The 19,593-nt window shown below is 45.2% G+C and overlaps 1 protein-coding gene across 2 annotated transcripts in view; it reads left to right on the top strand.

Annotated features, from left to right (window-relative positions):
* Positions 1 to 757: 757 nt before the first annotated feature.
* paxbp1 (PAX3 and PAX7 binding protein 1) overlaps positions 758 to 19,593 on the top strand; it is a 59,057-nt gene continuing 40,221 nt past the window's right edge. For both annotated transcript variants that reach the window (XM_086007072.1, XM_086007070.1), the window contains exons 1-2: positions 758 to 1,279; positions 17,982 to 18,107. In XM_086007072.1, the coding sequence (XP_085863198.1) occupies positions 835 to 1,279; positions 17,982 to 18,107 (571 nt within the window). In that variant the 5' untranslated portion in view covers positions 758 to 834. The remainder of the gene's footprint in view (positions 1,280 to 17,981; positions 18,108 to 19,593) is intronic.

Below are 19,593 nucleotides of genomic sequence, written 5' to 3'. Positions count from 1 at the left end.
TCAGACTCTGGGGGCGCTGTGACTGGGCTCAGACTATGGGGCGCTGTGACTGGGCTCAGACCCTGGGGGCGCTGTGACTGGGCTCAGACTCTGGGGGCGCTGTGACTCGGCTGAGACTCTGGGGGCGCTCTGACTGGGCTCAGCCTCTGGGGGCGCTGTGACTCGGCTAAGACTCTGGGGGCGCTGTGACTCAGCTCAGACTCTGGGGGCGCTGTGATTCGGCTGAGACTCTGGGGGCGCTATGATTCGGCTGAGACTCTGGGGGCGCTGTGACACGGCTCAGACTCTGGGGCTGCTGTGACTCGGCTCAGACTCTGGGGGCGCTGTGACTCAGCTCAGACTCTGGGGACGCTGTGACTCGGCTCAGACTCTGGGGCCGCTGTGACTCGGCTCAGACTCTGGGGGATGCTGCGATTGGGCTCAGACTCTGGGGGCACTGTGACTCAGCTCAGACTCTGGGGGCGCTGTGGCTGGGCTCAGACTCTGGGGCCGCTGTGACTCGGCTCAGACTCTGGGGGCACTGTGACTGGGCTCAGACTCGGGGGGATGCTGTGACTGGGCTCAGACTCTGGGGGCGCTGTGACTGGGCTCAGACTCGGGGCGCTGTGACTCGGCTCAGACTCTGGGGGCGCTGTGACTCGGCTCAGACTCTGGGGGCGCTGTGACTCGGCTCAGACGCTGGGGGCGCTGTGACTGGGCTCAGACTCTGGGGGCGCTATGACTCAGCTCAGACGCTGGGGGCGCTGTGACCGGCTGATCACTGCGAGCGGAGGAGCCACCGTCACTCGAGTTTGTCGCGCTGCCGGTTTCGATGCGCCGAGCGCCCCGGCGAAGATGTTCAAAAAATCGCGCAGGAATTTTCGGCGGCGGAACGACTCTGAAGAGGAGGAGCGGGAGGACGGGGCGACCCAGGAGGCGGCGCAGTCCGGGCCGGCGACCGAGGCCCTGCTCACCAACAACAGCCACGAGAAAAGCGCCGAGCCGCCGGCCCCGCCTCTGCCTGTGGGCAGCAGCGAGCCGGCTGCCGGCCTACTGCCACCGCCACCGCCGAGGCTCGCCATCTGCGCGCCGGTACTCGGCCCTCCCAAGCCCGGGCCCGGTCTCTGTCCTGTCAAAGTCGCCCCGGGCCTAGGTGCTGCTAAACCCGCGTTAGGTCTGGGATTCGCCAAACCCGCGTTAGGCCTGGCTGCTGCCAAACTCTCTGCCAAGGACAAGAAACGAAGCCGCGATAAGGACGCGCCCAGGGCGGCGCTGCTCAGCTTCCAGGATGAGGAGGAAGGTGAGGAGAGGCCGCAGGCCCGGGGCTCGGCTTAATGCGCAAACGCGGGGAGGGGAGGCTGAAGGCTGATCAGAGTTCAGGGCATTTGTAATAGTAGTTATAATAATTAGATGCTGTTGCAAAAAGTTCGAAGTAGTTGATGTGTAATGTTAAATTTGAATATAATATAATATAACATGTTAATAACTAATTACAGAGCCTAGTTCCATTTTGTTCCACAGGTCTGGGATTTTTCCTGGGAATTTGTGGATCGAATTTCACTATTCTGTCCCATTTTTCTGAGCAAACTGTAAATCATTTTGAGTGCAGTCTGCATGAGAAGTGGCAAGGAACATACAATTGAGATCTATATGTGAGATAAACAGACCGTTGAAGTTGGAGAGGATTATAGCAAGGGTTCTGTCCAGTCTCAATGCGCGAAGATTCAATTTTGTAATCAAAACAGAAAATACTCGAAATACTCAGCAGGTCAGACAGCGTCTGTGGAGAGAGAAACAGAGTTAACGTTTCAGGCCGATGCAATTTTGTGTTGAGATTGTTCAAGAAAGGATAAAATGGGTAACCATAGTGCAGTTTAATGTCTTAACTCTTAGAATCCATAATTTTAGATCAAATTAATAGAGAGGCTTGTTAGAAAAACTCAAATGTACGGTACAGGAAGCAATGCAGCAACATGGACAGAAAGTTGGCTGACAGGCGTAACCGAGTTAGAGTAAATGTGTACGATAGCAAAATACTGCAGATGTTGGAAATCCGAAATAACAACAGAAAATGCTGGAAAAACTCAGCAAGTCAGGCAACATCCGTGGAGAGAAATTTGAGTTGACGTTTCGGGTTTGACCCTTCTTCAAAACTGGAGAGAAAAGGAACTAGATCGAAGGCAGGGCTGCGATCGGACAAAAGAATAAAAGAACCAAAAGAAGTAAAAGAGATTAGAAGCTAGACGAGATGGTAATAGGCTGTGATTAGGTGTAAAGTGTAAGAAGGTTCCGGAGGGGCGTTGGTGTCCAAGAGTTGATGAAGCTTGCGATCCTTGACATCGGAAAGGAAGAAGAAAAGTTTTTTGTTGAAGCGTCGGATGAGTCGAAGGATGAAGTGGAACTGAGGACCCGGACAGCTTTGAGATAGAGTGCGCCGGTGTTGCTGAAGAGAGAAGTCGAGTGTGTTCATGTGGCGCCGCATGGCGTTGAGCGTGGATCTCAGGATGCGGCGAGAGCAGTAGTTCGAGGAACGATGAATATCTTGGAGATATTTGTAATCCTGGGTGGATCCGAAGCACGAAGGGTGGAAGTTTAGTTGGAATCCACGTGGAGTAAGTCGGAACTGGAGACAGTTGCTGAGGAAAATGATGTGGCTGTGAAACCGAGTCTTGGCAGATACCTGATCAAACACGAGAAGGGAAACTGAAAGTAATGAAGATGAACAAGGTTGAAGAGCCAAACGGAGATCCCGTCGCAGAGAAGAGCAGAACTTCTTCAAGGTAGGCATTCCTAGAAGAGGTGTGGCAGTGAACCAAACACTAGTACGATAGCAAAATACTGCAGATGTTGGAAATCCGAAATAACAACAGAAAATGCTGGAAAAACTCAGCAAGTCAGGCAACATCCGTGGAGAGAAATTTGAGTTGACGTTTCGGGTTTGACCCTTCTTCAAAACTGGAGAGAAAAGGAACTAGATCGAAGGCAGGGCTGCGATCGGACAAAAGAATAAAAGAAGGGTCAAACCCGAAACGTCAACTCAAATTTCTCTCCACGGATGTTGCCTGACTTGCTGAGTTTTTCCAGCATTTTCTGTTGTTATTTCGGATTTCCAACATCTGCAGTATTTTGCTATCGTACTAGTGTTTGGTTCACTGCCACACCTCTTCTAGGAATGCCTACCTTGAAGAAGTTCTGCTCTTCTCTGCGACGGGATCTCCGTTTGGCTCTTCAACCTTGTTCATCTTCATTACTTTCAGTTTCCCTTCTCGTGCTTGATCAGGTATCTGCCAAGACTCGGTTTCACAGCCACATCATTTTCCTCAGCAACTGTCTCCGGTTCCGACTTACTCCACGTGGATTCCAACTAAACTTCCACCCTTCGTGCTTCGGATCCACCCAGGATTACAAATATCTCCAAGATATTCATCGTTCCTCGAACTACTGCTCTCGCCGCATCCTGAGATCCATGCTCAACGCCATGCGGCGCCACATGAACACACTCGACTTCTCTCTTCAGCAACACCGGCGCACTCTATCTCAAAGCTGTCTGGGTCCTCAGTTCCACTTCATCCTTCGACTCATCCGACGCTTCAACAAAAAACTTTTCTTCTTCCTTTCCGATGTCAAGGATCGCAAGCTTCATCAACTCTTGGACACCAACGCCCCTCCGGAACCTTCTTACACTTTACACCTAATCACAGCCTATTACCATCTCGTCTAGCTTCTAATCTCTTTTACTTCTTTTGGTTCTTTTATTCTTTTGTCCGATCGCAGCCCTGCCTTCGATCTAGTTCCTTTTCTCTCCAGTTTTGAAGAAGGGTCAAACCCGAAACGTCAACTCAAATTTCTCTCCACGGATGTTGCCTGACTTGCTGAGTTTTTCCAGCATTTTCTGTTGTTATTTTAGAGTAAATGTGTGTTGCTTGGAGTAGAGTGGTTGGAAATGGTGTACCCAGAGATCTACACTGTATCCACTATTCCTTATACAGTATATGTAAATTACAATCTCAAATTTTGCTAATGGCACAAAAGTATGAGGTTTGGCAAACAGTGAGGAGATCTGTAAGAAGGTGTGGATAAGTTAATGCAATGAACGGCCAAGTGATAATGTGGATAAATAAGTGAGGTCATATATGTTTGGCTTAAAAAACAAAGGATGACAGTGGAGGATGTGGATAAACGGAGACCTGGGGGTGGTGGCGATTAAATATATATTTCCCTGAAAATTAGAGTGCAGGTATATAAAGCCATAAAAAAGCCAGTAGCATTTTGGTTGTATAAATATGGCCATAAAGTGCATGAGTAAAGAAGTAATTAAATTATGCAAAGCACTGGTTAGGCCACAGTTGGAGTCCTGTGTGCTGGTTTGGATACCCCATTATAGAAAAAATATTAAAGCTATGGAGAGCATACAATACACCAGGGTGATGGTAGGGATGGGAAATAATAATAATCAACTTTATTGTCATTGTTAGTGCACAAGTGCAGTACAACGAAATGTAGGCTTGCGGCTCCCGAGAGTGTACATTTAGATTAAGACATTTAAACATTCAACATTCATTTGGCTTGTAATACATTAACATAAACATAACCATAATAAAGTGCATTGGCAGATGTGCAGGCTTTAGAGTTTATTTGTGGAGTTCAGTAGGATGACAGCCCTGGGAAAGAAGCTGTTCCTAAATCTGGTCGTACGGGTGCGAATGCATCTGTAGCGTCTCCCAGATGGCAGGAGGGCGAACAGACTGTGGCTGGGGTGGGTAGGGTCTTTGATGATGGTCCGTGACCTCCGTAAACAGCGTTTCTGGTATATGTGCTCTATGGTTGGTAGCCGGGTGCCGGTAATGCGTTGGGCAGTTTTGACTACCCGCTGCAGGGCTTTCCGGTCATAGTAGCTACAGCTGCCATACCATACTGTGATACAGTTCGTCAGGTAGCTCTCTATTGTGCAGCAGTAAAAGTTAGAGAGGATCAGGGGTGACAGGTTACATCCCTTCAGCCTCCTTAGGAAATATAGGCGCTGCTGGGCCTTCTTCACCAGAGAGGAGGTATTGAGGGACCAGGAGAGGTCTTCCGTGATGTGGACTCATCACTTGAGATACTAGGACTATTTCCATTGGAATAGAGAAAACTAAGATACGCCTATCCTTCAAAAACAGCATATCCTCTGACCTAAAGTGTTCAACCTAAAATGTATTCTCCAAAATTTGAATGATTGAGCCACTTAAGTGTTGCTCTCAATATTTATAATGGCTTTCAAACCACTCGCGAGTTATAACCTATTGATGCATTCCCTGCCATTATATATTCTATTACAACAAGTTTAAAAATGTATTGTTTTAATTAAACTTTTCCTGTTCGTTATCTTAATCTTGCTGCAGAGCTAGTATTGTTGGATCAAAATGAACCTGAAGAAAATTGCTGTTTTAGTGGATTTGAATGGGAAAGCTTAGAAATCAAATACGTAAGAACAGTTGCTTGAGAGCAAATTCAATACCATAACACTGAGTTCAAATGACATCTGTAAATTGCTTGAGCTTCGCTTTTGTAATTTATGGACACTCCAAGTGTGTATTTTTAAAATTTTGCATAGGACTATTGCAATCTAGTAAATACTTATCTCAGTAGGATGCTCTTTCCATTTTATTTTTAGGAAACTCTCCCTTCTCTCCCCATTAATGTCTAGTATCGGCTTTATACATTTCTTTGCTTCACCTCTGTGTTGTGATATGAAGCTGCCCAGCAAATCTCAACAACCATATGTAGTTGTTGGCAAAGATGAGGAAAAATCATTTGATATGAAAGATTGATGAGTTTGTTCAGTGCTTCAACTGCCAAAGCTCAAACTGTCCACATGAATGTCTTGAGTATGCTGTCGTCTTGTAATGCACTCCCAAGTCTGTGCATTGGCCGCTTACCACATGTTCAGGAGAAGCTTTATGCAGCTTATTAGGTTTCATGCACATCGTTCCATTCCCTCTTGAAGAATGTGCTTACACATAGCATGTACAGTAGCTGAGCTTTGCAACCATATTCCAATATAAAATGGTGCAAGTGTACGCAAATCCTCTCTTCCCTCCTCACCAATGTCTAGTATCAGCTTTATAAATTTCTTTGCCTCTCCCATTCTGTGTTGTGATGTGAAGCTGCCCAGCAAAACTCAACAGTCATATGCAGTTGTTGGCAAAGATGAGGAAAAATCAGTAACAAAAGATACAAATGAGAACTGGGGAGCATTGAAAATGGTGTAATTTTGTTATAAAATGGCAAATGTAATGTGTACCAATATTTTCTCTTTTGAAGAAAGCTTCGACTTTGAAACTTGCATGAAATGGTCCTAAAGATCAGCCTGGAGGCATTAGAATAGGCTGCAATCGCCTGTGAAGCATTTTCAGACTATAAAGAGCTCGACCTCTACATTTTCCAATTCGACCTTTTCATTTTCCAGTGTTTTCAGTTGCCAGGGTTAGAAAATAGCTCGCCGACCCTTTTTTCACATTCAAAGGTTGACTTTAATGAGACCATGTCAATCTCCACATTTTGGGCTTTCGCTTGCCGGCAAACAAAAATGAGCACTGCAAAAATTCATCTTCTGAGTTCTGGGAAGAGGTTTGCACTATTCCACATACTTGTACACACTTTCGTGCTGTTACAAAGCTCTGAAAATGTTGACATGCAGAGGTGGATTAGAGCAAGGGCAATTCGGAACTATTTTCAGAATAATTGCAGACCCAAATCATGCCAATTTGTTAGGCAAGCAGAAACCGGGCATAGCTTTAACATGTATAAAAGAATAAAGCCAGACTAGCTGGCTGTCTGCTGAGAGAATTGGCTGACTTTTAAGTTGGCATGGTTCGTAGTAACTCTTGATATTAAAATTATAATTGGAGAAGGCAGGATGAATGAGAAGAATTGGGGCTGCCTTGTCATTGCATTATGTAAGTTGCAGTTCCTTTTGATATTAACATTGTGCATGTGTCAGTTTCACAACACACCATGTTGCAAAATAATTTGATCTGTAACTCACTTGAGAGGTTTGGAAGCTAATAACGAGTGAAGCTTAAGTGGTTCACACAGTCATTAAAACTCAGGATATATTAAAGCCTTGGACACCTCTTGCACCTTTACAGAGTTTTTGCTGTTGGTGATATTACATTATATAGGATTATTACATTACATAGGATATACGTCACAGAAACAGGCCATTCGGCCCAACCAGTCCATGCCGGTGTTTATGCTCCACTTGAGCCTCCTCCCGTCTTTCCTTATCTAAATCTATCAGCAGAACCCTCTCTTCCCTTCTCCCTCATATGTTTGTCCAGCCTCCCCTTAAATGCACACTACAGGAAACTTTGTATTAATCCGGAGGCTAAATGTCCGGCAAGCTCGAGCCACCGGCAAAAATCAGGAGCCGTTTTGTTAGGTTTTTTTTCAAACAGTCAGGCTCTGCAAAGTCTCTCTGAAGCTGTTGCTAAGCGACAGATGCTTCCAAGGTACGGCCGACTGTTTAGAAGCAACAGTGTTTGTTGCCAGATACGGAGCCTCCGTATGCTTCAACATTAGCGCTGGTTTGTCTGGCAGTTTTGAGGGAACGGCAACAGCTCGATCCCGTCGGTGCCGGATAGCACAAAGTTTCCTGTATATTATTTGCTTCAGCCACTCCCTGTGGTAGCGAGTTCCATATTCTCACCACTCTTTGGTAAAGAAATTTCTTCTGAATTCCCTATTGGATTTCTTGGTGACTATCTTATATTGATGGCCTCTAGTTATGCTCTTCCCCACAAGTGGAAACATTCTCTCTCTATCCACTCTATCAAATTCTTTCATCATTTTAAAGACCTCTATTAGGTCACCCCTCAGCCTTTTTTCAAGAGAAAAGAGACCCAGCCTGTTCATCCTTTTCTGATATGTATACCCTCGCATTTCTGGTATCATCCTTGTAAATCTTCTCTGCACCCTCTCCAGTGTCTCTATATCCTTTTTATAATATGGTGACCGGAACTGTACGCAGTACTCCAAATGTGGTCTAACCAAGGTTCGATACAGGTTTAGCATAACTTCCCAGCTTTTCAATTCTATCCCTCTAGAAATAAACCCTAGTGCTTGGTTTGCATTTTTAATGACCTTGCTAACCTGTGTCACAACTTTGAGATTTGTACTCCGAGATCTCTTTGTTCCTCTACCCCACCTAGGCTCCCACCTTTCAAGTGACAAGTCATAGAGTCATAACGGCACAGAAGGAGGCCATTGAGTCCATGCCGGCGCTCTTTCTCTCTCTCTCTCTCTCTCTCTCTCTCTCTCTCTCTCTCTCGAGAGCAATCCAGTCAGTCCCATTCCCCCGCTCTATCCCTGTAGCCCAGCAAGTTTATTTCCCTCAAGTGCCTATCCAGTCTCCCCTTGAAAACATTGAGTGTCTCCGCTTCCACCACTTCCATCGGCAGCGAGTTCCAGGTCATAACCACTCACTGCGTAAAAAGTTTTCCCTCACGTCCCCCCTGTATCTCTTGCCCGAAACCTTAAATCTGTGTCCCCTAGTCCTTGTACCATCAATTAGTGGAACCAGCCTTTCCCCGTCTAGCCTATCCAAACCCGTCATAATCTTGTACACCTCTATCAAATCACCCCTCGACCTCCTTTGCTCTATAATGAAAACAAATCCAGCTTCTCCAACCTGTCCTTGTAGCTAAGATCCCTCATCCCCAGAACCATTCTGGTAAATCTCCTCTGCACCCTCTCGAGGGCATTCACATCCTTCCTAAAGTGTGGTGACCAGAACTGGACGCAATTCTCCAGTTGTGGCCTAACCAGCGCTTTTTAAAGGTTCAGCATAATTTCTCTACTTTTGTACTCAATACCTCTTTTTATGAAGCCCAAGATCCCATATGCTTTGTTAACCACTCTCTCAATATGTCCTGCCACCTTCAGGGACCTATGCACATTAACTCCCAGGCCCCTCTGTCCCTGCACACTCTTTAAAACTGTGCCATTAAGTGTATATTGCCTCTCCCTGTTCCTTCTGCCAAACTGCATCACCTCACACTTCTCTGTATTAAATTCCATCTACCCATTCTGCTAGCCTTTCTATGTCCTGTTGTAGTCGACTGGTATCATCTTCACTGTTTGCCACACCCCCAAGTTTGGTGTCATCGGCAAATTTAGAAATTCTACTCTGTATTCCAATATCCAGATCATTTATATATCAAAAAAGCAGTGGCCCCAGCACTGACCCTTGGGGAACACCACTATCTACCATCCTCCAGTCTGAAAAACAGCCATTTACCACAACTTGCTGTTTTCTGTCCTTAAGCCAATTCCTTATCCAAGCTGCCACTGACCCACCTATTCCATGAGCCTCAATTTTGTTAACCAGCCTTCTATGTGGTACTTTGTCAAACGCCTTCTGAAAATCCATGAGGACAACATCCATTGCATTCCCTTCATCAATCCTCTGTTACTTCATCAAAAAATTCAATTAGATTAGTCAAACATGATCTGCCTTTTACAAATCTGTGCTGGCTCTCCTTAATTAACTTAAACCTCTCCAAGTGCCCGTTAATTTTTCCTTGATTATTGTTTCTAAAACTTTACCCACCACTGATGTTACACTGACCAGCCTGTAGTTACTAGGATTGTCCTTGCACCCTTTCTTGAACAATGGTGTCACATTTGCCACTTTCCAATCCTCAGGCACCTCTCCTGCATCTAGGGAAGATTGGAAAATTATGGCAAGCCCTTCTGCTACCTCCTCCCCCAATTCCCTTAGCAACCTGGGATGCAAGCCATCTGGACCAGGCGACTTGTCCCTGTGACCTCCCTATTCTTCCTACCAAAATGTAATACCTCACATTTGTCTGTGTTGAACTTCATTTGCCAATTATTTGCCCATTCTGCAAGTTTATTAATGTCCTCCTGTAATTTGTTGCAGTCCTCCTCAGTATTATCTATCCCCCCCTAAAAAAAAAATTGGTGGTATCTGCAAATTTAAAAATTGTGTTTTTGATTCCAAAGTCTAAATCGTTAATGTAAATTGTGAACAGCAGTGGTCCCAGTGCTGATCCTTGTGGAACACCACTACCCACCTTCTGCCACTGTGAATAGCTACCCTTTACTCCCATTCTCTGCTTTCTGTTTTGAAGCCAGCTAGCAATCCATTCTGCTACTTGTCCCCTGACTCTGCATTCTCTGACCTTGTTCATCAGTCTATTATGGGGTACATATTGAAGGCCTTTTGAAAATCTAGATAAATTACATCTACTGCATTACCCTTGTCTACTCTCTCTGTTACCTCTTCAAAAAATCCAGTGAGGTTTGTCAAGCAAGATTTTCTCTTTTGAAATCCATGCTGACTATTCATTATTGTGCTTTTTGTTTCTAGATGTTCTTCTATTCTCTCCTTTAGTAGAGATTCCATTATTTTTCCTACCACCAATGTTAAGCTGACTGGTCTATAATTCCCTGGACATGTTCTCGCCCCCTTCTTGAATATAGGTATTACATTAGCTATCTGCCAGTCCTCTGGCACTACACTTTTTTCTAATGAATTATGAAATATGTGTAGTAATGCCTCTGTTATCTCTTCCCGAGATTCTTTTAAAATGCGTGGATGCAATCCATCCAGGGGTTTTATCCTTTGAGTTTGATTAGTTTATTTAATATATCTCCTTTTTAAAATTTAAAATGCACTTACCTCATTACTCATCTTATCATCCAATGTTATGTCCACCTGTTCTATCTCCCTGGTAAATACTGAAGCGAAATAATTATTTAATATTTCTGCCATCTCCCTATCGTTACCTGTGGTATTGTCCTGTCCATCCCTTAATGGCCCTATTCTCATCCCAACCTTTTTTAATTGATGTGCCTGTAAAATACTTTACTGTTTTGTTTCACGTTCCTTGATAATTTAATTTCAGTTCCTCTTTGCCTTCCTAATTTTTTTTGACTTCTCTCCTAATCCCTTCGTATTCTCTCTTGTCATGCACTCCTCTGCTGTCTATGTATTTACTGTATGTCTCTTTCCATACCCTCAATTGTTTCCTTATGTCTTTATTCATCCATGGAGCCTCATTAGTGTTTAGTTTGTTCTTTCCTTTTAGCGGAATATATTTTTCCTGCACTCTGTTGAACACCGTTTTAAATGTTTTCCATTGTCGTTCTACATCGTTGTTTGCCAATATTGTTGCCCATTTTATCTTCCCAAGCCATGTATTGTAAAATCACTTTTCATGCTTACCCATTTAAATTTAGGTTATTTAGCCCATTACACACTAAATTACTGAATCTTGCAGTTTACTATTGACTTAGATTAAGCCTTTAACTCAATGGCTCCACAATAGCTGAAACAGTTTTCTTTCAAGTTGTTTACTGAATCGATCCCTATTGTATCCCGCACGGATGCCTTTCGGTATTCCCGGTGATGCATTATGTTTTCGAGGTCAATATATCAGTGAATTCTCTTGGGGATTCATTGTATAGCATCACTAAGGAGAAACCCAAGCAGTTCCCGTATCCGCATAATGTTTGACAACCTTTTGTTTTTATTCGTTTATGGGATGTAGGCGTCGCTGGGAAGGCCAGCATTTATTGCCCATCCCTATTTGCCCTCGAGAAGGTGGTGGTGAGCTGCCGCCTTGAACCGCTGCAGTCTGTGTGGTGAAGGTACTCCCACAGTGCTGTTAGGTAGGGAGTTCCAGGATTTTGACCCAGCGACGATGAAGGACCGGCGATATACTTCTAAGGATGGTGTGCGACTTGGAGGTGGTGGTGTTCCCATGTGCCTACTGCCCTTGTCCTTCTAGGTGGAAGAGGTCACGGGTTTGGGAGGTGCTGCTGAAGAAGCCTTGGCGAGTTGCTGCAGTGCATCTTGTAGATGGTACATACTGCAGCCACGATACGCTGGTAGTGGAGGGAGTGAATGTTTAAGATGGTGGATGCGGTGCCAATCAAGTGGGCTGCTTTGTCTTGGATGGTGTTGAGCTTCTTAAGTGTTAGAGCTGCACTCATCCAGGCAAGTGGAGAGTATTCCATCACAGTCCTTATTTGTGCTTTGTAGATGGTGGAAAGGCTTTGGGGAGTCAAGAGGTGAGACACTCGCTGCAGAATACCTAGCCTCTGACCTGCTCTTGTTACCACAGTATTTATGTGGCTGGTCCATTTAATTTTCTGGTCAATGGTGACCCCCCAGGATGTTGATGGTGGGGGATTCGGCGATGGTAATGCCGTTGAATGTCATGGGGAGATGGTTAGACTCTCGCTTGTTGGAGATAGTCATTGCCTGGCACTTCTGTGGTGCGAATGTTACCTGCCATTTATCAGCCCAAGCCTGAACGTCATCCAGGTCTTATTGCATGCGGGCATGGACTGCTTCATTATCTGAGGAGTTGTGAATGGCGCTGAACGCTGCAGTCATCAGCAAACATCCCCATTTCTGACCTTATGTTGGAGGGAAGGTCATTGATGAAGCAGCTGAAGATGGTTGGGCCTAGGACACTGCCTTGAGGAACTCCTGCTGCGATGTCCTGCGGCTGTGATGATTGACCTTCAACCACACAACCATCTTTCTTTGTGCTAGGTATGACTCCAGCCAGTGGAGCGTTTTACCCCGGATTCCCATTGACTTCAGTTTTATTAGGGCTGCTTGATGCCACACTCGGTCAAATGCTGCCTTGATGTCAAGCGCAGTCGCTCTCACCTCTGGAATTCAGCTCCTTTGTCCATGTTTGGACCAAGGCTGTAATGAGGTCGGGAGCCGAGTGGTCTTGGCGGAACCCAAACTGCTCATCAGTGAGCAGGTTATTAGTGTGTAAGTGCCCCTTGAGAGCACTGGTGATGACACCTTCCATCACTTTGCTGATGATTGAGAGTAGACTGATGGGGCGGTAACTGGCCGGGTTGGATTTGTCCTGCTTTTTGTGGACAGGACATAACTGGGCAGTTTTCCACATTGTCGGATAGATGCCAGTGTTGTAGCTGTACTGGAACAGTTTGGCTAGAGGCGTGGCTAGTTCTGGAACACAAGTCTTCAGCACGATAGCCGGAATGTTGTCTGGGCCCATAGCCTTTGCTGTATCCAGTGTACTCGGCCGTTTCTTGATATCACGTGGAGTGAATTGAATTGGCTAAAGACTGGCTTCTGTGATGGTGGGGACCTCAGGAGTAGGCCGATGTGGATCATCCACTCTGCACTTCGGGCTGAAGATGGTTGCAAATGCTTCAGCCTTGTCTTTTGCACTCACGTGCTGGGCTCCACCATCATTGAGGATGGGGTTTTTCATGGCGCCTCCTCCTCCCGTTCGTCGTTCAATGGTCCTCCACCATTCACGACTGGAAGTGGCAGGACTGCAGAGCTTTGATCTGATCTGTTGATTGTGGGATGCTTAGCCCTGTCTATAGCATGCTGCTTCTGCTTTTTAGCATACATGTAGTCCTGTGTTGTAGCTTCCCTAGGTTGGCACCTCATTTTTAGATATGCGTGGTGCTGCTCCTGGCATGCTCTTCTACACTCCTTATTGAACTAGGGTTGGTCCCCTGGCTTGATGTTAATGGTAGAGTGAGGGATATGCTGGGGCATGAAGTGACAGATTGTGGTGGAATACAATTCTGTTGCTCCTGATGGCCCATAGCGCCTCATGGATGCCCAGTTTTGAGCTGCTAGATCTGCTCTGAATCTATCCCATGTAGCACATTGGAGGGTGTCCTCAGTGTGAAGACGGGACTTCGTCTCCACAATAACTGTGCGGTGGTCACTGCTACCAATACTGTCATGGACAGATGCATCTGCGACAGGTAGATTGTTGAGGACGAGGTCAAGTAGGCTTTCCCCCTTGTGTTGGTTCTCTCACCACCTGTCGCAGGCCTGGCAGCTATGTCCTTAAGGACTTGGCCAGCTCGGTCATTGAATCCCCCACCCAGAGTACATTCTGTTCTCTTACTACTCTCAGTGCTTCTTCCAAGTGGTGTTCTACATGGAGGAGTACTGATTCATCAGCTGAGGGAAGGCGGTAGGTGGTAATCAGCAGAAGGTTTCCTTGCCTGTGCTTGACCTGAAGCCATGAGACTTCGTGGGATCCGGATCCCATGTTGAGGACTCCCAGGGCTACTCCTACCCGACTGCATACCACTGTGCTGCCACCCCTTGTGCGTCTGTCCTGCCGGTGGGATAGGACATACCCAGGGATGGTGATGGAGGAGTCTGGGACATTGGCTGAAAGGTATGATTCTGTGCGTATGACTATGTCAGGCTGTTGCTTGACTAGTCTGTGGGACAGCTCTCCTAGATGTTGGTGAGGAGGACTTTGCATGGTCGGCTGCGCTGGGCTGAGGTCGATGCCGGGTGGTCTGTCCGGTTTCATTCTTATTATGGTTTTTCGTAGCGATTGTGTACAACTGAGTGACTTGCTAGGCCATTTCAGAGGGCAGTTAAGAGTCAACCACATTGCTGTGGGTCTGGAGTTACATATAGGTCAGACCAGGTAAGGATGGTAGATTTCCTTCCCTAAAGGACATTAGTGAACCAGATGGGCTTTTACGACAATCCGATAGTTTCATGGTTACCATTACTGATAACTAGCTTTTTATTCCAGATTTATTTAATTAACTGAATTTAAATTTCTCAGCTGCCGTGGTGGTGTTTAGTCCAGGCCTCTGGATTACTAGCCCAGTGACATTATCACTACGCTACCGTTCCCTTGGCCTGTAAGGTTTCATTTGTAGGGGGAAAGGGGATTGATTTGATTGCTTGGGGTATTTTGAGATAAGAAGAATTAAAGAAGCAATTAGGCCACATCTGTAGTTGAATACTTTGACCAGGTGAAAAGGGAGGAATTATGACAGAAGTATTGAGAACTGACTATATTAAAAGTGGTATCATCCTGGGAATTGAAGGCGTACTTGTAGTTGTTACCTCCAGCTGACGGTGATAGCTCTGGATAGATTATCAACTGCAACCCAGGCTTTAGAAAGATTATAAACATTAATGAAGGTACTTGGACACATTTTTTTTATTGATATGTTACTGTGAAATATGCATTTTTTGTCATAATAAACATTAGTGTCAACATTAGAAATTTAAGTTCTTGAGAAATAATGGCAGCAAAAGCACTTAGTTTATTTTAATCCAGTTCAATTTTTGGGGTTAGATTTCCTTCACTGCTCATAGTTACTGACTTGTTGCTGTTTTACAAATATGAAATTTAAATCAGTCAGTTGCTAGACATTGGTCTGTGACCTCTCTTCCGTACACCCAATTCCTCCATCTCCGTTGCATTTGTTCTGATGATGCCACATTCCATGCCAGTGCTTCCGATGTGTCTTCCTTTTTCCTCAACCGAGGATTCCCCTCCACTGTGTAGGAGGCCACGGTCAGAGTGGGAGTGAGGTGGTGAATTAAAATGACAGATGACCGGACGCTCGGGGTCACGCTTGCAGACTGGACAGAGGTGTTCCACAAAGCAATCACCCAATCTGCGTTTGGTCTCCCCAGTGTAGAGGAGACCGCATCGTGAGCAGCGAATACAGTATACTAAATTGGAAGAAGTACCAGTAAATCGCTGTTTCACCCGGAAGGAGTGTTTTGGGCCCTGGACGGTGGGAAGGGAGGAGGTAAAAGGGCAGGTGTTGTATCTCCTGAACTTGCACGGAAAGGTGCCATGGGCAGGGGTGTTGGGGGTGATTGAAGAGTGGACCAGGGTGTCACGGAGGGAATGGTCCCTTTGGAATGCTGAAAGGGATGTGGAAGATGTGTTTGGTGGTGGCATCAAGCTGGAGGTGGTAGAACTGGCAGAGGATGATCCGTTGAATGTGGAGGCTGGTGGGGCAGAAGATGATGACAAGGGGAACCCTGTTGTGGTTGTGGGAGGAAGGGGTGAGATCATAAGTGCGGGGAATGGGACGGACATAGTCGAGGGCCCTGTCAACCATGGTAGAAGGGGAATCCTCAGTTGAGGGAAAAGCAAGACATATTGGAAGCACTGGTATGGAAGGTGGCATTGTCCGAACAGATAGGAACAGGAGTAGGTCATTCAGCCCCTCGAGCTTGTTCCGCCATTCAGTGAGATCATGGCTGATCTGTGACCTAACTCCATATACCCGCCTTTGTCCCATATTCCTTAATACCTTTGGTTAACAGAAATGCATCAACCTCAGATTTTAAATTATCAGTTGACCCAGCATCAGCTGCCATTTGCAGGAGAGAGTTCCAAACTTCTACCACCCTTTGCATGTAGAAGCATTTTCCTAACTTTGCTCCTGAAGGGTCTGGCTCTAATTTTTAGGCTATGTGCCCTAGTCTGAGATTCCCCAACCAGTGGAAATAGTTTATCTCCGTTCCCCATAATATCTTGTAAACTTTGATCAAATCACCCCGTAATTTTCTAAATTCCAGGGAATACAACCCTAGTTCGTGTAATCTCTCGTAATTTAACTTTTGGAGTCCAGGTATCATTCTAGTAAATCTACGCGGCGCGCTCCGATGCCAATATATCCTTCCTACGGTGTGGTGCCCAGAACTGAACACAGTACTCCAGGTGTGGTCTAATCAAGACTTTGTACAGCTGTAGCATGACTTCAAATCCCGTGTATTCTAATCCTCTGAATATAAAGGCCAACATTTCATTAGTCTTTTTCATTTTCTTTTATACCTGTCCATTTCACTGCTAACTTTTCACCATTTAGAAAGTACTCTGGATCTATCCTTTTTAGGTCCAAATTGGATGACCTCTCACTTGCCTATATTGAAATCCATTTGCCACACTTGCCACAGAGACGGAGAACCTGGGAGAATGGAATAGAGGTAGCGAGGTGGGAGGAAGTGTAGTCAAGGTAGCTGTGGGAGTTGATGGGCTTATAGTAGATATTGGTCGACAGCCTATCCCCAGAAGTTGAGGAAGGGAAGAGTCTGGGGTGGACCATATGAAGTTGAGGGAAGGGTGGAAATTGGAAGCAAAGTTAATGAAATTTTCCAGTTTGGGGCAAAAGCAGGAAACGGCACCAATACAGTCATCAAAGTACCGGCAAAAGAGGTGAGGGAGTGGACCTGAGTAGGACTGGAACAAATAATGTTCGACACATCCCACGAAAAGGCAGACATAGCTAGGATCCATACGGGCTCCCATAGCAACACCTTTTTATTTGGAGGAAGTAAGTGGAGTCAAAGATGAAATTGTTCAGTGTAAAAAGTTGTTTAGCCAGGCGGAGGAGGGTGGTGGTGTATGGGGACTGGTTGAGACTCCGTTCAAGGAAGAAGCGGAGGGCCCCCAGGCCTGGTGGGGGATGGAGGTGTAGCGGGATTGGACGTCCATCGTGAAAAGGAAGCAGTTAGTGGCAGAGGGCGTGGGAAGGGTCATGGATGTAGGTGGGAAGAGACTGGACAAGGGGAGAAAAAATAGTCACGGTAGGATGAAATCAATTCCATGGGGCCAAGAACAGGCTGAAACGGTGGGTCTACCAGGGCAGTCCTGTTCATGGATCTTGGGAAGGAGGTAGAAGCGGGCTGTGCGGGGTTGGAGGCCATGGAGGGAAGCTGTCCAGAGGAAATTGGGTCAGTGACAGTCTGGGAAATGATGGCTTGATGTTTCGTGGTGGGGTCCATGGTCTAGGGCGAGGCAGGAGGAGGTGTCGGAGAGTTGGCGTTCAGCCTCTGCAAGGTAGAAGTCGGTTTGCCAAACAACAAGAGCGCCACCCTTGTCAGCATGCTTAATGACAATGTTCGGATTTGATCTGAGAGAACGGAGTGCTGCAAGTTCAGAGGGAGGTAAGTTAGAGTAAGTGAACGGAGTAGAAAAATCCTGGTTTTATATCTATGGAGAAACATGGCTTGTTTCATGCTGAATTTGTTTTATTTTCCTTTCTGTTCACTAGATCATTGATATGATGATGCTGTTTTTTTTAAAGAATGTTGAACTTTCAAATAACCTGTTTTCTGATGGTGGGAGAACTCACGTCTGTAAATTCCACACTGCCTGCTGTTTAAGTATCCAGCTTTACTTTGTTTTTCCCTTCTACAGAAGAAGAGGTTTTTAAAGTGAAGAAATCAAATTACAGCAAAAAGATTGTAAATAAACTCAAGAAAGAGTACAAGGAGGATCTTGAAAAATCCATGGCAAGAAGTGATGGGAACTCTCAGGTTTCAAGTAAGTATTAACATTGCAGAGGTTCACAGCTTAATATTTCTCTTGCTACTGCTGGAAAAAAATAGTGCTGGTTGTATTGTCACCAGAAAACTAACTTTATTCTGTATATACTTTTATTGTTGCCTTGACTTGCAGAGTTTTACTACAAACGACCAGCCTCTAAACTTCAGCTCATCCAAAACAGTGCTGCATGTATCCTAACTTACACCAAGTCCCGTTAACCCATCACCCCTGTGCTTGTTGACCTACATTGGTTTCCGGTCCTGCAACGGCTCGAATTTAAAATTCTCATTCTTGTGTTCAAATCCCTCCATGACCTCGCCTCTCCCTATCTCTGTAACCTCCACAAGCCCTACAACCCCCCGAGAACTCTGCATTCCTCCAATTCTGGCCTCTGGTGCATCCCTGATTTTGATTGCCCCACCATTGACGGCCGTGCTTTCAGCTGTCTCTGCTCTAGACTCTGGAAATTCCTCCCGAAACCTCTCCGCATCTCTAACTCTCTTCCCGTTTTAATACGCTCCTGAAAACCTACCTACCTACCTCGATGTCAAAATCTGTCTGATAACGCTTCTGTGATGTTTTACTAAATTAAAGGTGTTATATAAATGCAAGTCATTGTTGTATGAATCCACATTATAAAACTGCCCATAATTTACACTAAATTGTAAGTCTCGCTCAGACTTTGGCAGCTTATGCATATTCTTTGGACAGTGTGGAGGGAGCTTTGCCCTATACTTGATCAGGGAGTGCTTGATGCTCCTGGTAAGTGCCTGGGTGCTATCTTTCAGTTTGGTGAACAAAAAGATTCCTTCAAAAAGAAGTGTCCAATCTGCCAAAAAGAAACACTTACTTTTCTGTTATTGATTCCATAGCTGAGAACTATGGAATGGGGCTCGGAAAAGGGGCAGCACTAATATTTTAAAGAGTAAATATATTGCAGGAATTGTAGAACCCAGTTTGAATGAGAACTAGAAAAGTATGAGACAAAATTAGATTTATCAGATTCTTTCTGACTGAACACTGCACATGTATGATTGAGATCCAGTCGGTACTTGCTGTTCCTGGAAATCAAATGCAATGTACATTACATTCTGGCTAATTTTCACACTTCAGCATAAGGCAGAGATCTATATAGTTCAAATGATCTTGGTTTGTATGGTTTCATTGTTGCCATTATACTTGGATGGGGTCCTAATAAATCGTTCAAAGTATTTGAAACAGATTGATGAATCAAACCATTCCATTCTGTTCGGTTTAGTCAGCTTGACATTTTGATCAGTTACATACCGAGAGGCTGAGAGAATGGCTTTAAACTTTATTGTACTTGTCTGGACAAGCATTTTGGATAATTGACAACTGTTAACCTGATGTAATTGAGCGATACAGTTGTCTGATGTTCTTGTGCGATACAGTTGTCTGATGTTCTTGTTTCAGTATGTCTTCAAAGATGTTGAATGATGCAATTGTCTGATTTTATTAATCA

The sequence above is a fragment of the Somniosus microcephalus genome, chromosome 14 (assembly GCF_052327205.1).
Source record: "Somniosus microcephalus isolate GS21.2 chromosome 14, FLI_Smic_1.0, whole genome shotgun sequence".
NCBI classification, from domain to species: Eukaryota; Metazoa; Chordata; class Chondrichthyes; order Squaliformes; family Somniosidae; genus Somniosus; species Somniosus microcephalus.
Note: the sequence above shows the minus strand (reverse complement) of the source record. Positions and strands in the feature narration are given on the sequence as shown.